Here is a 19,875-nt window from a genome sequence, read left to right as displayed (position 1 = left end):
CAATGAGCTGCAATCCATCAAAATTTCTAAAGCAGCCATGTATAAGAAATTATTCATGGTGATTCTGCACTGGGAAACACATGCAAGGAATATGATTTCACTTGGGAGCAGGCGTGTTCAGAAGTGATGACATAGGTTAAGCTTTTAAATGCTAATCTTACCTCTTCTCAAAGCACTGGATGACTTATCTGTCATCCCTACCAGAGAAGGCAAAAGAAAAAAAAAAAGCTCACACTCACAGAACTAAATTATTTTTTTTTTACGTCATCCAGACCCATTCCTAGTTTGACTAAAGAATAAAACCAACTACCTTTTCTTCAGAGTAACACAGGCATAATATCACTGTTCCCCTCTGACAAGACTTGTTTGCAAGAAACAGAAAGTTGCATGCCAGACTACTCAGGAGTGGACTCAAATGACACTCCCCCTCACCACCCCCCTCCAAAATAGGCTTTATTATTGCATTTTCATGCTAATAAGCATGATTAAGTGGCAACTCTTTTATTCCGATTTTTCACCATGACATCATGGAGTTGTGCTGAGCAATCTCCATAATATCACTATGTAGGAAGAGACTCCAAATTCAGCAGAGAAAGGAAGATGTAGGACAGAAATAAAAAAGACGACTTTTTACAATGTATCAGGATGTGAGTAGTGGCATCACACAGTTTATTATTACTATTTTTTAAAAGGTTCTGAGTTAACAATCTTCAAAGTAAATGTCAACTATTTTGTGTTATGAAATTCTTCCTCAAAGACAACCTGGGAAGATTATCAATTAAGCTTTCTTGTTTAATAAAACAAAAGAAGAATATGGAAAATGTACTTTAAACCCTGCTCAAGTCCTAACTCTAAATAATGCTAGGGGAAAATAAAAAGGAACTTTCTCCTTGGGTCAGGAAAGAAGATGAGTGAGTATCCATTGCAAGATTATCCTTTGGGCTTTTTTCAAAGCAGCTGCTTTGCTGCGGAATCAAAAGTGGCTGGAGGAATATATGTAAACAGGAAGACTGCTTGGAAAGCAAAGAGATTCTCTCGCCATATAGGAGAGAATGGGAATCTCAGGAAATGAAGACAGGGCCGTGTATCCAGCTAAATGAAATTTAAAAGATATGCTTCAGCTGCTGTATGATTCAAGTGCCAAATCTGCACAAGCCATTTTGCACATCCACTTCATTGTTTAATTTTTGTGTGTCATCTCCTCTTCTCATTTATGGTCCTTTTTGGAAATTTTGTTTGTAAATTGAGACAGGAGGTAGATTTTGCTCCTTGTTATGTGATTATTATCCAAAACTAGAAAAAGTTTTACGGCTTTCAGAGATGATAACCTTTCAGTTTACACACAAAACCAAGCAGCTTACCTGATTTAAGAAACAGAAAAAGAGAAAAGGTAAAACAGGCCATGCTGTAAGGTTGCATAACTTTAACAACTTCAGAACTTTTGAAAACTTGGCATCAAAACATTGGGTTGGCCAAAAAGTTCATTGGGGTTTTTCCGTAAGATGTTATGAAAAAACCCAAACGAACTTTTTGGCCAACCCAATAGTTTTGTGAATTTTTTAAAGTACACAAATCTAAAAACGGTTAACTTTAGAGCACTGAATTGTAAAGCAGTTGTATCATTGCCTTGGGTCACTAAGATGGTGGCTTCTAATCACAGATGAAATTTGAAAACATCACTTATTAAATCCTTCTCAACTTTCTTCCTCCACACTTAAATATGTCTTTGATCTTGAGTAATGAAACATCGTTTTTGCTAAATTCCTTAACTACATGTCTTAAATCCACAAGTATCATTTAAAACGAACCATCTAAAATTCTCATATTGTCTATTGTCTCATATTTATTTCATCAGTTTCATGCTAGAGATTATACACATCAGAATCTAAAACTACACAACATCCTTTCCTTGTCTATTGCACTGGCTAACCATTAACCAACACAAACTGTGGAAAGAAAATATGAAAGGAAGCTTTTTGAATGTGGGTGAGCTGGGAAGAAGAATTCATTCACTGTATTTATAACAGTCTTATTCATTATTATGTATCAAGAAAAACATCTTACCTAGGCAAAAAGAGAAGATGTCAGCAATACTAATACTAAGCAAACAGACTGGGTTTAAGACTAACTAGTTGTAAGATGCTGAGCGACTTGCACAACCTTCCTAAGCCCACATTCCTCTTCTGGAAACGGAAGGCTATAACCACCCTCATAGGTGGAGAGAATCAGGGGAGATGAAAGTATGTAACACACTTAGCTCAGGACCTGGCACATGGGATAAGCGTCACAATCAGCATTTTCTTCATCAGCAGCTGATTATGGACTAAAATCCTTTCTGGCTCTCATACCCTCTGTAATCTTGAATTAGCAAGCACCATCTGGCACCTGCTATTCAACCTATTGTGTTATTTCCTTAAAAATGGCCAGCAACTTGCCCCCCACCTTCCTCTTTTATTAATCCATGGTCTCTACCCTCTTCTACAACCCCAAGTGGCCCACTTCTCTCTCCAAACAGAATTATGTTTGAACAACATATGTTTGTGCCAGGTGGTACTGAGTACAGTTATATGCGTTTCCTATGTATGACATCAATGCGTGATAGTAATGTTCCTCCTACCTTCCGAATCACCCTCCTTGGTGCCAACCCATGTGTCAGTTGAGGTCAGCAGGCATAAAACCGATAAGTACTCAGATCCATGCTTAGAATGCTATAGTCAAAGATTCAGTCAAAGATATATCTCATGTGATTCATTAACTCATAGTTTGGTTCCAAAAACCTTTACTAAGATTTTGGTATTGTACCACTAGCTGGGGATACCAGCATGAGGCAATTTAGCCAGGCAGACAGGTAAGTAAGAATATAATTTCATTATACTGTTTTCAATATATGATTTTTTTTTTTTTTTTTTTTTTTTTTTGTGGTACGCGGGCCTCTCACTGTTGTGGCCTCTCTTGTTGTGGAGCACAGGCTCCAGACGCGCAGGCTCAGCGGCCATGGCTCACGGGCCCAGTCACTCCGCGGCATGTGGGATCTTCCCAGACCGGGGCACGAACCCGTGTCCCCTGCATCGGCAGGCAGACTCTCAACCACTGCACCACCAGGGAAGCCCTATATGATTTTTTTTTTAATGCTATAGAAGCACGGGGTAAGCTCACTAAACACAAGGAAAGTGAGGGCAGGGAGGAAGGGCAAACAGACTTCAGGGAGGACTTCCAAGAGGAGGAACCATCTCAGCTAGACCAGCTGGAGGATGAAAAGGGGCTACCAGGGCTTTCAAGACCAAATGCAGTTGTGGAATATGTCACTATTTCACTGTACTTCGTTAAGTGACGCCAGCATGAAATTTACCACTCAGGGAGCAGTAGAGATAAGCAACAGCCAATCACAGAGAACCTTGTACAGTGTGTTGAGGGTTTGGACTTTATCCTGCAGGTAATGTAAAGTCAATGGAGGATTTTAACCAGGGTAGTCACATGGTCAGCATTCCATTAATAATCAAGATTGTGTGCATTAGAGAGAATCTTTAAAATTACAGAATTTACTCTTCATTTTGTTGGATAACAAAATGGATGCCCTCGGAGGGATGAACCCCATATCAACACCACATAGTTGAATTTAGGATGTGGATCTCCTATACAGTCAGCAAGTGCTTGTTCTGACTTTCCTGCCTTGCCCCACCAAGTGCCAGGACACACATTTCAAGGAAATATGCAAAACTAAGTCCCTTTATAATCCAGCCCTCCTCTTAAGTGACTTATAAAAACCAATCATTCTGTCCCATTCTCCTTTGGGCCTTAAAAGAATGGATGTAGACTTTTTCCTTTTTCAACGTTTAAAAGATTTTTGCTTTTTGGTTTCACTTGAGTCTTGGCTCAAATTGTTGTGTTAGATCCTACTCTAAACTGAACCCAAAGTTACTTCACACTTGTCTGGGTTGATAACTTAATTTTTGAGGTAGTGATAGTCAAAGATTCAGTCAAGAAACCTCTAGAAAGAGCGTTCAGATTATACAATGTCAGAAAACAGGAGCTGTTTTCTGTCTTTCACAAGTACTTTGAACAAGTCCATCAAAAGGAACTTAACAGTTTAATGTTCTGTACAAAAATGGAATGCTTGTTTACCTGAAGTAATGGACAGATAAAAGTAACGTGCATCTGTCTTGACTGATACAAAACTTACTTGAAGATTAACCTGGACAATCAAGCCCTTAAACTCTAAATACCATCACCCACAAGAAAAACCTGGATTCATAATGCAAACATTCCCAAACTGTTGATCCTACACCCTTAACTAAATTCAACACATGCAAAGAAAAAAAAAACAAAAACAAGAGCAAAAAAAAAAAAAAAAAAACCACAACCTACTTTGAATGCAAAAATGAATTTTTCTTGAAAGCAGCTAGCATTTACCTAGGTTTTCTGGGTACCCGGCATGAAATAACCCTTCTCATGTACTGGCTCATTTAATCCTCAAAACCACGTGAGAAGTTAAACACTATTATAAATGTCATTTTAGAAATGAGAAAATCAGAATGTTAGAAGAATGATTCAAAGTCATCCAATTTGAAGAGGTGACGCCAGATCTATGCGTCTCCAAAGCTATTAATACATACTGTATAAAGTAGTGTGCGGCTCATTTTGGAAGACATTAATAAACTCAAAGCTTTCATGTATTTAGAAAGTTTGAATTTTTCATTACTCAAGGCTTAGAATAATAAGTATGACCGTAGGCCTCTGAATGGAACAACACACACAATAACTGGTGACATAGCCAAGTCATGTATCAGCATTCTTGGTTACAAAGGGGGATGCTGACCCAGATCCAGACCCTTACTAATCTCAGTTCAGGTCACACAATCCAATTTCACATAATCACCCATAATCTCTCTCTGCTTTTCAATGACAACAGGTTTAAATAAATTATAGCCATCACACAAGTGGAGCAAACGGACAGAGTAGACTGATCCATACTGATCTGTTAGCTGGCATAATCCAGTCCCTAAAGATTAGAGATACTACTTACTGAACATCAGTTCTGGGTCAGCCAATTGCCATATATTATCTCATTTAATCTTTGTATTCTTCCAACCATGTAATATTATCCTTACCACCCCATTATACATATGAGGACATTGAGAAAGAAAGTAAATAACATGCACGTGGGTCTTGGTGAATAACAGAGCTAAGGACTTAAGCCTCATTCTAACTCCAAAGTCCATGCTCCTTTGAGTGTCTACATGAGGCCAATGAGTCAAACATTTGTACAAACACAACTTAGTTCTTAATAGTATAGCAGGAAAACGTGTTAAGTCTGATAAGTACTTTCTTTATAATAGTACAATTCTGTGAGTGACAATCACAAAGCAGGTATGCAACATCCTATTTCCAGGTTAAAAAGCTACAAAGTATTATTATTCCATTTTACAGAAGAGGAAATTCAGTTTAAGAGAAGGTTAAGCAAAGTTAAATAATTTGCTTAAGATCCCTTGGCAAACTAGAGCCAGACGTAAAACCTTCGTGCTTTTGACACAAAAGCCATGCTCTTTCCTTTCTCCCTTGACAAGTGGCTATATTTCTGTTGATGCAGAAAATGACTTCTCCCAGATAGGGAGAAATAGATCACTCACCAATTCATGGGAAGGACTCATGTTCTGTCCCCCCAATTCCAAGCATAGCATAGCGTTTAGGAATGTAGGCTCTAGTTCCAGACCGCCTGGTTCATAAGTCAGCTCCACCACGTATTAGCTCTGTGACCTTGGGCACAGGATAGAAAGAAGTAACTTTGCTCTAGGTAAACTATCTTGCGATTATAATTATACACATTGAGCTCTTTTTCAGTTTTTGGTTAAAGTAGAGAATGAAAACAATTATTCAGGGCTAAAGTGAATTCCAAGCCTGAGGTATTTGGATAAATTGCTTGAACTTTCCCTTTCATTCTGACAATGGAGACTTTGTAATTAAAGTCACTTTCTTAAGAAAGGAGTCACCACTGTTGATAAGCTTACCATTTGTTTAATGCTGAAGATCAGAGTGAATATTTATTTAGGATTTCCTATGTGCCTGGCACTGGACTAAGGGCTTTTTGTGGATTATTTCATTTAATCTTCACAGCCACCTTCGAGAAATGTACTCCTGCCCTCTCTGGCAGATAGGGAAACCGAGGCTCAGAGGATTAGCCAACCAAAGTGGGTCATCTAACTGCAGTCTATTTGGTTCATCACACCTCTGTTCTGTTGTTTCCTTCACCTCAGTTCGAATGATTCCAGGACCTTTTAGCAACCTTTTAAACAACTTCATTTCCACTAAACTGATAAATTACATAGCGATGCTGCCCCTAAGGGTGCTCCAACAGTCAATTGTTTCAAAAAATCTAACATCAATGCAGAAAATGAATTTTTACTATTCATGCGGTTGGACTGACAAGGAATTACAAAGCAAAGGTCACAACTTTAATGGCTGGTAGCTTTAACAAACAGACATAAGCATAAAGACATTATTAAGTAGTTTTCTAAAAATGATCACCACCACTTAAAATTGTGTTTGGAAACAGCATGAAAATAGAGCAAACTGATTAAAGTAATCCTGGAGCATCTTTTATCCCCCAAGAAGTTATTTTGCAACACAATTTTCAAATATTTAAAAACCTCCCCTCTGCCAAGAAAAGTACCATTTTATTTGAAAGACACCAAGCTTTCGGCAGTAATTCTTAATTCCATAAATTAAAATGGCATTTTTCCAGTTTATAAGGACCTCGCACACAACAGGTCAGCTGACGCAGGCATTCGATGGCTAAGGAGACTGAGGTGGGAGAGGCTGGGGACCAAACCCTGGATCCCCGACTTGTCGGGGTGCTGCTGCTCTTCACAGCCGTTTACCCTCCTGCGTGGTCCTGACAAGCTGCATCAGAAGCAACCCCTCCCTCTCCCGGGAACCCTGCTTCGCTTGCTCTCAAACTTCCCCTTATAAGATTAAAAAACCATCATCTTCACACGCAAATTTTTTTTTAAAAAGCCTGAGTCTTACAGATCGTATGTATATGTATATTTAAATATGGGTTCATTCCATTGACGTGGTTCAATGGAATCTAGTTTTTAGAATTAAAGAGGCTTGGGCTTCCCTGGTGGCGCAGTGGTTGAGAGTCCGCCTGCCGATGCAGGGGACACGGGTTCGTGCCCCGGTCGGGGAGGATCCCACGTGCCGTGGAGCGGCTGGGCACGTGAGCCATGGCCGCTGAGCCTGTTTTCCGCAACAGAAGAGGCCACGACAGTGAGGGGCCCGGAAAAAAAAAAGAATTAAACAGACTTGGCTCCAAATCCAAGCTCTTCCACTTACTTGCAATTTTTTTCCCTTTTAATCTTGGGCAAGTGTTCTTAACCTTTCTGAACTTTAGTTTCCTTGTTTAAAAAAGTGAGATCAATAATAATACCTGTTTCATAACTTTTTTTTTTTTGCTAGAATCAAATGAGATATTCCTGTGCAGTTTGTGGCCTGGTGCCTCATCTATAGTGAGTAATCAATGGATATTAACTTATTAACTAGTCTTATTACTTCATTCTTTCTGTTGTTTTTTTTTGGCCGTGCCCCGTGGCATGTGGGATCTTAGTTCCCGGACCAGGGATCAAACCCATGCCCCAGGCATTGGAAGTGCAGAGTCTTAGCCACTGGACTGCCAGGGAAGTCCCCTATCCTTTCTCTTCTTAAGCAGCTTGTCTTTTGGCCTATTTTGTATAATTGTTGCCTTTCGTAGAAAGGGGAGAAAGATAAAGGGGGTAAAATTGGAGGAAAATTTTGTTTAATTTGCTAAGAGTGCTTGTGAGTGTTAAAGAAGGTAGATTGTGTATAAATAAAGCAGTTAAGGTATTAAGCTCTATTATTTTAATTCATTTATTCATGCAAGCCCTATAGCCAAAGGCAGGAACTGTGAACAATGAATTTGTCTTACAGCATGTGGATTTGCTGAAAGCTTCCATGATTCCCTCCTCTTGCAGAGAAGGAACTGATTATTTACTAAGAGCAAGGACCTGTGCCCTTACACAGCCTATCTCACTTAATCACAACATCAGTACTACGAATAGATAAGTTATTTCTGCACCCATTTTAAAGATTGGGAAGGAAAATTTCAGAGAGATACACTTACTGAAGGGCACACTGCTAGTAAGAGGCCGAACCACTACTACATTTGATTCAGTCCAGTGTTTTCTGTATTCTCACGTGCCCACCAGTTTCACTTAGTAAATAATAGTGCACATTCACTGAAAATTAATACTGTAAATGGGGAACAAAGTAGCCTTTCTAATCATCAACCAGACACATCTGTGTATAACAGAGCCAGGACAGTAGTTAAGATTTGCCTTCTGTTAAAAAAAGAAAAAAGAAAAAGGCTTCTAAAAAAGGTTGTTGGCACTTAACAACCTGAAATCAGGCATTTATTTATTCAACAACATTCCATCTGTGTTCACTGAACCTCTAGTATGAGCCACTCTGCTAGGTAACTGGAATCACAAAATTTTTGTTGCCAATTACAGGCAACTGTTTTTAATACCTGAATTGTGTTTGTTTTTGATTTAATGTTCCTATAAGCAGAACGTGTATCTTTGAGGTTCTGAATAGGCTGCACTAATACACTGTGGCAGTGCCACCTAAATCTCTTTGGGTGTGAATCATGACCATAAAACACTTGGAGTTGGCAATTTAAAGACCTTTTCCTCATCTGTGAATTGGGGTTTAAAGAAACAGTACCTACCTCCCAGAAGAAAAGTTCTTTGAATTCATCTTGGAACTGTTTTCTACTAAATGCCATTTTGGCATGATCTTATTATCAGGGTGATTTGATTTTACAAAACAATCATGAAAGTATTTAAAATGGATACACATTGAAATGTCAAATGCTTGACATAGACTGTAGTAAATTTCATTCCTTCAAGCTGAATCATTTATGTGTGACATTTATACAGAAATGCAAACAATAAATGGTCAAATCGATAAAAGTCTATGGAATTGTTTAAGAATAAGAAAGATCCAAATTTCAAACGGGGAACTATTTTTTATAGTCCACTATTTTCTAGTACTGTTAAGATGTAGAGTACCATTATGGCCATAGTACATTATAAACAAACGTGTCCTAAACTTTTAAAGTATTTTCCTGGGCAGGGGTTAAGAATTAGAAAAAACAAAACTGTTACAATTTGTTGCATAACAATGGAAGGATTATATAAACCCTATTTTGTCGTTTGATGCTTTTCTACACAGAATTAATTTCATCCAGCACTAAAAACATTATACTAATGTCGTCCTTTTGATTCTTCATGAATGTTTTCTAACTACTTTATTATCCCTGCATTTTAGCAACCCCTGTGCACCACCTGGAAGCAGAAAGCACCAGCCCAGCTCCTTTTACTGTGATAATTTATCTTTCTAACAAACAGTAGAATGACCTGTGTTAGTTCTCCACCTAACAGAACACATCAGAGATCTCTGGGTAGGGCCAGCTGAAGATAGCAGCTTTCTAAAATCGCCAGAGATCCAAACTAAAGTAATCACAGAGGTTTTAGTCGGTCATCAAAAATGGAAATCCCTAATGTGTTGACTATTTCAGAAGTGTTAAACTGTAGGTTTAACACAGAACCATAAATAACGATGTGTGACTGCCGGGGTTTGTTTTGTAATCCTTGGGTTTTCTAGATCACATTAGAAACCATTTTATATGAAGCACCTCTACCCTGCCTCCCTCCTCCCATCTAAAGTTCGTCAGTGAATGTAAATTTTAACAGCCATCCATATGGACAACCCATACCAGGAAGGGTGCAAGGCCTTTATAAACACAACCTACTTTCTTTGCAACACTCTTCTTGGAAATCAAGGAATCTGTTTTTTCACAAGGTAGCTGTCTAGGAAGGCTTTGCGAAAGGGACCCCAAGTAAACAGTGGAAAACTCAGCACAACGGGGTTCCTCACAATAGACAACCACTATTAAGCTGTAATTTTTAGAGGCAACCTGGTTTACTACCACTCAAACACTGGTATTTAGAAGAAACAGGCCAGTTACAAGATGTGATTCAGCCCTGGACTTTAGTAAAGGCACTTAAATGGAAAGGTCCTTGGCTTCAGAGATTTCAAGTCAAGAGGAAAAAGAGGCAAAAGTGCTAAGCACCCACAGGGCTTTTAAACAAAAGATGAACTTCTGCTCCCGAAAGGGCAACAGAGTATGTGTATGCAAGACAAACAACGGCCCCCTTTAGGCTGTGCTCTGTCCTCCCTGGTCTCCAGTGGGGGCACAGTATGCGGTCAGGGTACATTATACAGTGGGGATGCCCTTTCTGCAAAGGTGAAGGAGGCTGCGGCTTACTTTTTCCAGTGAGCACTGACGATGGCTTTGCTCTCGCTCTCTCGTCTTGTGCGCCCTTTTGCTTGGTCACCCTAGAGAGCAAAGGCATTCTTTGCAAGGCCACCGTCAGATTTTTGAGCTGCTGTCTGTGCACCAGGAACACAGAAAAGGCACCCTAACTGCCCCCTTAGAGACCACATTCTAATCAGCAGCCCTCCAAGCCCCAAGGCAACAGCTACACCTGCGAAGTCAAGTGCTGAATTCCTTCATCCAGATAAATGAAAGATAGCTACTGCTACTTTTTTTTTTTTAAGTGTCTGGATCATTGCCTCAATTCTGAACATGGTTTTAGCAGGAAGTTCACTAGATTTTGCTGGTGCTTAGAGCATTATCATCATTGTCACAGCTCTATTTTCTGCGGAATCCGTGGTCCCTTGCCTGGAGGAGGGGGTCCAGACCTGCAAAAAGTCAGGGCAAGGAGAGACTGAGACTCGGCAACGTGCCATCCACAGAAACTCTTTCCCGGAGGCAGAAGGGCTGCTCCCTCCTTTTTCAGCCTCTGTGTCTCCAGCTGCAGACCTCTCCCCTTCACTCTTCTTCTCAGGATTAACTCTAGGGCACAATATTACTGAGGCTCAGTGACTTGCCCAAGACTTTGAAGATCCAATGACTGGCCCTGGAGCCAGAACCAAGCGCAGGGTCCGTACCTCTGATTCCCTGCACGAAAGTTCTTTCCACTACAGGATCAAATTCTCTCCATTTCTTCTCCACGCACACAGATATTGGAGACCGCAGGGGTAGAAACAATGAGCAAATACGGGGAGGCAGACATTCATTAGTTATGTAAGATGACATCCTCTGGCTGTCCGACTTTGCCTTATGATTCTTCTTCACTTAGAGGATTTAAAGATCGGGAGAGAGAAAGTAAAGATCCCCTTCAACTATGGATATTGCCAAAATAGCAAGTGCAAATACCATTCTTGTTATAGAGGAATATCAAGTAGCAGGTGAAAAGGCTAAAAGTAGAAAAGTCTAAGTTGAAATCTCCTTCATTTCTCCCCATTGGCTGCTTGGTTAAAATTTCTATTCACACCAAAGCAATGACTACATGAATCTCGGAACCAAAGGAAGCTAAAATGCCATCTGGTTCAAACATCTATTTTACTACTACCTTAGACATAGAGAAGTCTAGAACTGGAAGGCACTTAGAAATCACCTAGTCCTACTCTCTCATTTTACAGTGGAGGAAACTGAGGTCCAGAGAGATTCAAATGTCTTCCCGAAGTCATACAACATAGTATCTGCGCTAATAAATGAACTCCATCCCCTAATAACCAAGTCAATGTGGCAGCCTAGAAAAAAAATAGTAAAATGTAGTCAAAAGACAAAGAGAGTTACGTAACAGTCTTCCTTTAGATGACACACACTGCAATTTTAGAAAAAGATCCATGAGGCCTAATTATAAGAAAATCACCCCCTATCACCTCCATTTTTCTGGACAGAAGGAAATAGGTAGAGATGGGATAATGACAATTCTCTCCAACTCCCAGCCCCTGTAAACAGTTTTTATCAAGCCCATAATTAAGTGAAAAGGCAAAAACATCTCACTGCATCTATAAATCAATAAGGCTATAGTCAATGGTTTCTATGAGACAAAGTCTACATAAAATAACCCTGAAAACAGCATATATTATAAAAGCATCCTGGTGTCCCTTCAATGATTTATAAATTGTTCTGACTACACAGGTGATGAACACCAAAGAGAGTCTCCTGCAGGTGCTTGTGATTCATGTACTAGAAAACAAAGATGAAAGATCACTCCTGAGAGATTTATATCCAAATGCCTTACCCTAATTTACAAAAGGGAACATTAAGGAAACTGAGAAAAGAAAAAAAAATCTCCCAAACTTGCATAATGAAAAAAATTAAAATGTCACCACATGTTGCCTGGTAAAGACAATAAAGACACCCCGCAGACATGAACGCTTGTCCTCACTCTGAAGAGCAAGTTCACGAACACCAAGGACAGGAAACTGACCCAGTCTCTTTAGTCTAAAATGAAATAAAATAAACCCTCGGAATCAGACAAGAGGAACTTAGAAAGCAAAAGTATGGAAATATGAAAGTGAATCAGAGATGGTGATTATATTCCCATTTTCGATTCCTATTTTCAATTTTAACTCTTATTTTCACTTTTTAAGAAAAACTTTAGGGCTTCCCTGGTGGCACAGTGGTTGGGAGTCTGCCTGCTAATGCAGGGGACACGGGTTCGAGCCCTGGTCTGGGAGGATCCCACATGCCGCGGAGCAGCTAGGCCCATGAGCCACAGCTACTGAGCCTGCGCGTCTGGAGCCTGTGCTCCGCAGCAAGGGAGCCGCCATAGTGAGAGGCCCATGCACCGCAATGAGGAGTGGCCCCCGCTTGCCACAACTAGAGAAAGCCCTCGCACAGAGACGAGGACCCAACACAGCCAAAAATAAATTAATTAATAAAATCCTACCCCCAACATCTAAAAAAAAAAAAAGAAAAACTTTAAAGCATTTATCATCTCTCCTGCCACCGATAACCTTTCTTTTCATACATTCCTAATTTGATAGTACAAACAGGCATCAGTTTATAAGGCTGAAGGCAGAGATCCAGATTTATGAAAATTTGGTCTCTGTGCTTTGATGGTTAAGCAACATTTACCTGCAAAAGCTAGTTTTTTTCTGGCTTTTAAGTTAGTCGGCAGGCAATTCTCTTCTCGGGGATAATAAATTCAGACTGTAACTACAGTAAGCCACTGTGCTGGGATACAGACATATATAAAATCTCATTTAATCCTTACAGATCTTTATAATCCTTAATTAATTAATACAGATCACTTAATCATTACAGATCTTTTTATTTTATAATCATTGTACAGATTGCAAAATGGAAATCCCAAGAAGTTAAACCATGTGCCTAAAGTCATTTGTCTTACCAGTGGTAAGACAGGAATTAGAATCAAAGTCTTGAAAAGCTAGAACCTAAGATCTCTCCACTATATCTCAGGTGTTCCCTAGACATGGTTGGGGAAGGGCACACTCAGTGGGGCTCGCCGGAGCATGCAAGAAACCTCAGTTTCAGACTAGCTATTTGGGGAGAATTTTTTTTTTAATGTTATTGATGGTGATGGAAAGATTTCAATAACCCTATCATTATAGCATAAATGTGATTCATAACTTGCGATCTCCAAATCAGCAGTTAGATATAAATAAAATTTGGCGATTTTAATTGGTTTGGCTCGGGCCGGGCCTTCAGACTTCCATATGGTTATTTTCCTTGTTTTATGTTGCATGTAATCGACTTAGCACTTGAGTTTTAAAGTCTTGGCAGAATCTATCAATTAAAAGCTACAAAAATTAGGATTGTTCAAAGCACACATTCCAAATGAAGTGATTTTAAGGACAAAATTTTAAAATGCTCTTTTCATAAATGTTAAATTTTTCTGTAAACTTGCATCATCACCCAGATGACAAACTTCATACAGACAAAAGAGGGATCTTTTCTCTGGAAAAACAAAAGCTAATAAACATTCTATTTGCTTCTTCTGAGAACTAATGTGTGCCTAAAATGGCCTTTTCTACACCGTTTGCCAGATGAATTTTTCCTATCTTCATATTTCTAAAACTGACAGCAGTCGTGAAAACTCTCACAGACCAGACCATCTCAAAACTAAGTACAACATCAATAAACATGGCGCCAGCCCTGTTAAACTGATAGCACTTTTCTTTTTTATGCGGGCTTCTCACTGTTGCGGCCTCTCCCGTTGCGGAGCACAGACTCCGGACGCGCAGGCTCAGCGGCCATGGCTCACGGGCCCAGCGGCCCCGCGGCATGTGGGATCTCCACGGACCGGGCACGAATCCGTGTCCCCTGCATCGGCAGGCGGACTCTCAACCACTGCGCCACCAGGGAAGCCCAGCACTTTTCTAATTGGTCTTGCAAATTAATGTCCAATTGTTATTTAATATACCAGTTTATCAGAGTATTACATTGAAAAAAAGATTATATATTGAAATAGATGTTCTTTCTAAGCCAGAGACACGATTCCCTTCAGAAAACGTAAAACCACACAATATGGATAAAATACATTCAGAAATCTGAAAAACACAAAATGCTTTCATTTCTGTAGACTTGTGACTAAACTTATTGTTAAAATTGCTCCTCAAGACCACTGCCCATGTAATTATTTCCCATATGCTAAAAGTTCATCACACGTGCTAAATAAATTAAAGAATCATTTATCAAACCTCAAGTGGTCGTTGGTGAATTTCCACATTTATTCAGCTTGACTGAAAGTCCAGAATGCCTGGTGTCCCTGTGATTCTTGGAGAGATGCACAATTCAAGTGTATTTTTTTAAATTATCATTAAATTCTCATTTTATATCCTGGGTAATGGAAGGGTACACAACTGTTTGTTTTATAACAGAACTCTGGAATTGATGCCATCTTTACAAATGATTATTTAAACTATTGAATGTTAATAGATATTCCTCCCTGGCAAGTATAACATTAGATTCAGTAGAACCATCTTACGACTTAATGTCAGATTTCCTTATGCTACTCTCCATCCATAGAGGTGCACAGGAAATTTCTTTGTAACTTTTGGATTAGAAAATTTAACAATATGAATGAGGATCTAAGCACCCTCCCCCATTTCCACTGATTATTTCATTGATTTCATGCTATTTCCAGGGTCCCCTTTTCCTGTGGCAAGAATATGGAATTGCTAGACGTATCTTTAAAGGAAACCTTGAAGGTCATTAGATCCCAGGCAATGAATGCCTTCATTCACCAAGGGCACTGCCCTCCTTTGCCTTCAGTCCTTTAACAGCAGCAAGTTCCCCCAAAGGGCTTGCACTTTTACTCGGCCTGAGCAGGTCACATTTCTAAAATACTTAGCTGCCTGCAGTGTCTCTGGTCAGCAGTACCGAGTCACTAACACCAAGGAGTTTCAGGCTAGTTTGACCTCTTTCTAGTTTTCAATGGAATTATCCCATGTAATCCAATTTACACAGCCATTTAATCAAAGTGAGAAAGGAGATTACAGAGCTCACTTTTGTTTTGCAAAGCAAGGGTGCAAGGATCATCAATCCTACTGACTCTCAAAGTGACTTGATAGTACATCGCCCCCCTTTGGATTGTTGGTCATTAACCTGATCTGTCTCCAGTGATCTTGTTTAAATAGGAAGGTTTAGGCTCTTTTCCTGAACTAGAAGGTAGCGGTTTCTACACCCACATCTCACCACTACCATTCACGTGAGCAGATGCTACTATAACAAAGAATTGGTTCCCCGTCCGCCCATGCTTATTATTCCACAAAGCAGAAAGCATGTACGAATCAAGTAATTAGATTAAAACTTCTCTTCTGTTGCCAGTCTTTAACATTTGCATTTCAACAGCCCACTGTGGTGATCCCAGGTGCTTTGCCTATAAACTAACCTGCTTGCAGGAGAGGAACTTGCGCTCCGCTCCTCTCCTAGGTCTTGGGCAGCTGCCCTAGAGACTACACAAAAATTTCTTCCAGGCCACGTCCCTCCCTCCTGCCCTTTTCCACACGGGTGCAATGGGCTCGAGTCTTCCTACTCCCCTCTGAATATGTACCCTTCCCAGGTCTAGACACCTATTTAAAATATGACACTAAGTATGTCATTAAATAAAGCATTTTCAGCACATTCTAAACTGAAGATCTGTACCAACCTTTCCCCCACCAATTCCACCCCTTCGACACACTTCAGGAACTGCAATCTCCGACAGCACCTCTGGGGGGTGAAAGGGCGGCCTTACCCAACCCGCGGCAGATAACAGAAAAATTCCTAAGGGGAGAAGTAAGTAGAGGTAAGACCTGCAGCGGCAGAAAGAACTGTGCATGGGAGTACGGTGGCGGCCCTTTCTAAATCCAGATATCTGCTGCAAGAAAACAAACAAACTAAACTAATTGTACCCCTGGACGGTGCTTCACCACTGTTCTTCTATATAATGCACAATTTTGCAGCACTGGGAATTACCTCAATAGCTACCATCAGAGGTGCCCATTAACACACACACAAACAACTTTTTCTCTTCTGTAATGGAAGAAAGTGGGTGCAATGTGGAGGTATTACCCCCTTTAGAGCTCTCTTGCCTAGAGCCGCAAACCGGGCAGACGCCGCGGGAGTCAAGTTTCCCGGGGCTGGCCGGGCAGGTTCTCCGCCCAGCGGAACGCGGCCACTAAGGAACTCTGGGTTGGCTAAGTTCCAGCGGCTGCACCCGCGTCCGCACGAGCCAGGTACCCACCCAGGGGCTGCACAAAAATCTGGGTGCGAGAGCGAGCGTGGCGCGTGGGGAGCTGTTGTAATGTCCCAGAAATCCACGGGAAAATGTCTGCGGTGCAAAGACATGTCTTTCAGTAATCACTTAAACTCTCCGGCCAAAGAACAGATCCTTCCATCTTACAGGAACTGCGGCTCCCGACTGACAGCTCCCAACTTAAGGGCTACAGCTCCAAACTTGACACGGGCTCCCTCTCATCACTCCCACTCCTCCTTTCCCAGGCTCACCCGGGTCGGGCGGCTGGGGCTTGCACGCCACGCCCGCCTCCCCAGCGCCCTCCAGGCTCTTCCGGCAGGCACAGCCCCGAACGCCCCGGCACTTGGAGCCGGGACGCACCGGCCTCCAGGCGCGATTTTCTTGGAGAGCCAGCGAGCTCCCGGGCGCGCCCTACTCACTTGTGTCTTCTTCATAAGGAAAGGCAGCGCTGTGATCCAGCCCAGGCAGCGGTGTGGCAACTCCGTTTAGCTGTTCTGGAGCTCCAGCATATTGCATGAGCAGCGGCTGCAGATAGTCCACGCATTGGGTAGCCCGAGCGCAGCGCCCTCTCCACTGCCCGTGCTTCGCGGAGCGCTCCCGGTCCCGGCGAGAGGCGGCGAGTGAAGCCCCGGTAGGGGAGCCGCCAGCACTTTTATACAGATCCCTCCCGCCTACTCCGGACACGCCTCCTTCCCTTCCGGAGCTCCGGGGAAGCAAGGCTGGGCTGGGGCACGGGAGGGAGACCCGGGAGGGCGGCCGGAGCCCCGCGAATACACCAGAGTTGGACAAACCAAGCCAAGCGCGTCCCCACGCCGGGGGGCCCGTGTGCGCACGGCCGGGAGGCCACCAGGGCGCGGGGGCGCCGAGGGTGAAGCTGGACACCATGCAGCCGCCGCTTGCGCTGCACGCGGGTAGTCGAGAGTCCCTGCTCGGCCCGTTAAGATCCGCCGGGGCTCACCTGGCACCGCCGGGGGACGGAAGAAATACCTCGCGCGCTGGCGAGGGCCCGGAGCTCCCTCTTTTCAGTAGAGGCGGTGTGGGAGAGGTCACTGGGGGCCTAGCAAACAATTCGCCCCGTCCTGCTTTATGGAAATGTTTTTAAAGCTTAATTAGGATCTATATAGTTAGGCCATTGTCTTACCCTTGTTTTTTTTAAACAATTACTTTAGTGAATGAATATTTAATCATTGAAATAACAGTTGACTCAGGATTGAATACTGCTAAGGGAGATGCTGTTTCCAGAATGGTTTACTGCTGCTTCTTTAGAAATTTAAGATTGAAAGAGAAGCGATAGGTTATTAAACGTGGAGATCACCAACCCAGCCAGAGTTTTGAAAACTGTACTTTTTTGCTGGAGAAGGTTTTGGAGTCAGAAAGATAATGCAACAATAATAGTAGATAAAACCATTATATGATGCACTTAATTACATACCAGGCGCCGTGCTAAGTACTTTACAGAGATTATCTCGTCAAATCTTTTCCATAAATCTATTGTATAGGCCCTGTCATTTTTATTCCCAGTTTATAGTTGATGAAACAGTCTTAGGTCAATTTTCCCAAACCACAGCTAGGAAATAACTGAACTTAATTTGAATCCAGAGCCCTGGCTATACAGCTTTTTGTTTGTTTCTTTGTTGAGTCTTTGCTGCTGCGTGTGGGCTTTCTCTAGTTGCCCGATCGGGGGGCTACTCTTGGTTGCGGTGCTCGGGCTTCACATTGAGGTGGCTTCTCTTGTTGCGCAGCATGGGCTCTAGGCCTGGCTTCAACAGTTGTGCCTTGGGGGCTCTAGAGCGCAGGCTCAGCGAGCCATGTGAGATCTTCCCGGACCAGAGATCAAACCCATGTCCCCCGCATTGGCAGGCGGATTCTTAGCCACTGTGCCACCAGGGAAGTCCCCTATAGAGCTTTTAAAAAATACTTAAAACAAATATTAACTCTCCAAACCCCGCCCCTGCCACCCCCCGCTTTTTTTTTAGTCTGTGCTGTGTCTTCATTGCCGCAGGCGGGCCCCAAAACCCTTTTATATTTGTTCTTATAACTGGAGAACACTAAAAAGCATTTTATTAATTTTTTAAAAGAAAATATTTACTAGACATTAACATCAATAGTCTATGAAATAAGAATAATGTGTAAATTTAGGAATTAGGTATTTTAATAAGAGAGTAGGATTCCAAATTTGCCTTAATTAGTTCAGTGTGCCTTTTTTTAAAATGAATATGCCAAACCTATAACCATGAGAAACAAGAAACTAGGTAAAATTTGAAACTCACTGTGTTAATTTTCTATCACTGCTGTAACAAATAACCAAAACTTAATTGCTTTAAACAACACAAATTCATTATCTTAACGGTTTGGAGGTGAGGAGTCCAAAATGGATCTCCCTGGGCTAAGTGTTGGCAGGGCTGTGTTCCCTATAGAAGCTCTAGAGAGTTCCTTTTCTTGCCTTTCCAGGCTTCTAGAAGCTATCCAGATTTTTTGGATCATTCCTCTTTAAAGTCAGTTATGGTGAATTGAGTCCTCACATCACCCACTCTGCCCTGCCCTTCTGCCTCCTTCCACTTCTAAGGGCCTTGTGATTACCTTGGGCCCACCTGGATAATCCAGGCTATACTCCCTAAATCAGCTGATTAGCATCATTAATGCCATCTGCAATCTTAATTCCCCTCTGCTATTAAGGATAGCCTATTGACAGGTTCTGGGGATTAGGACACTGACATCTTTGGGCGTGGCAGGGGTGCATTATTCTCTCCACCACACTCAACAGCGAACAAATTCAGGGAGAACATGGAGTGGAAATGTGGGCTTGTTATGTCACTATGCATCCTTCATCGAGTGCTTCACTCCAAGTGGCTACAGAGCTCTGACTAGGAGACTACCTCCCCCTCCATGGTTACGAAAATAAATGTTTGAAAAAACCAAAAGTTCAGAGTATTAAATAATTACTTTTACTTTCAATCAAAACAGTGCTACAAACCATTTTAAGCAGAAGTGAAAAGAAGTCTGTAAACAGAAGCAAATGCGACGGTATAGGAAAATCATTTAACTAATGACTCCTCTCTGCCAATCCCAATCTTAACACAGCCAGCCTTTAGGAGTAATTTTGGTCTGCCAGAATCTTCCAAAGAGTTGCATATATATTATGCACAAAGGAGTTACACTCCTGAAATGTATCATTATGGTCTAATGGAAAGGGAAACGAGTTTGAGAAAGGTTGATTCTATTTCAGACTCTGTTGCAG

At 41.6% G+C, this 19,875-nt stretch overlaps 1 protein-coding gene across 2 annotated transcripts in view; it reads right to left on the bottom strand.

The window, feature by feature from the left end:
- The window catches only part of KITLG (KIT ligand), an 88,082-nt gene extending 70,819 nt beyond the window's left edge, over nucleotides 1-17,263 (bottom strand). Inside the window, exon 1 of one of the 2 annotated variants that reach the window (XM_065888252.1) lies at nucleotides 17,057-17,263. In XM_065888252.1, coding sequence (XP_065744324.1) covers nucleotides 17,057-17,071 — 15 coding nt within the window. In that variant the 5' untranslated portion in view covers nucleotides 17,072-17,263. The remainder of the gene's footprint in view (nucleotides 1-17,056) is intronic. The other variant, XM_065888254.1, reaches the window with a different exon arrangement.
- Between the last annotated feature and the right edge of the window lie 2,612 nt (nucleotides 17,264-19,875).

Source organism: Phocoena phocoena, chromosome 11 (assembly GCF_963924675.1).
Source record: "Phocoena phocoena chromosome 11, mPhoPho1.1, whole genome shotgun sequence".
Classification (NCBI taxonomy): Eukaryota; Metazoa; Chordata; class Mammalia; order Artiodactyla; family Phocoenidae; genus Phocoena; species Phocoena phocoena.
Note: the sequence above shows the minus strand (reverse complement) of the source record. Positions and strands in the feature narration are given on the sequence as shown.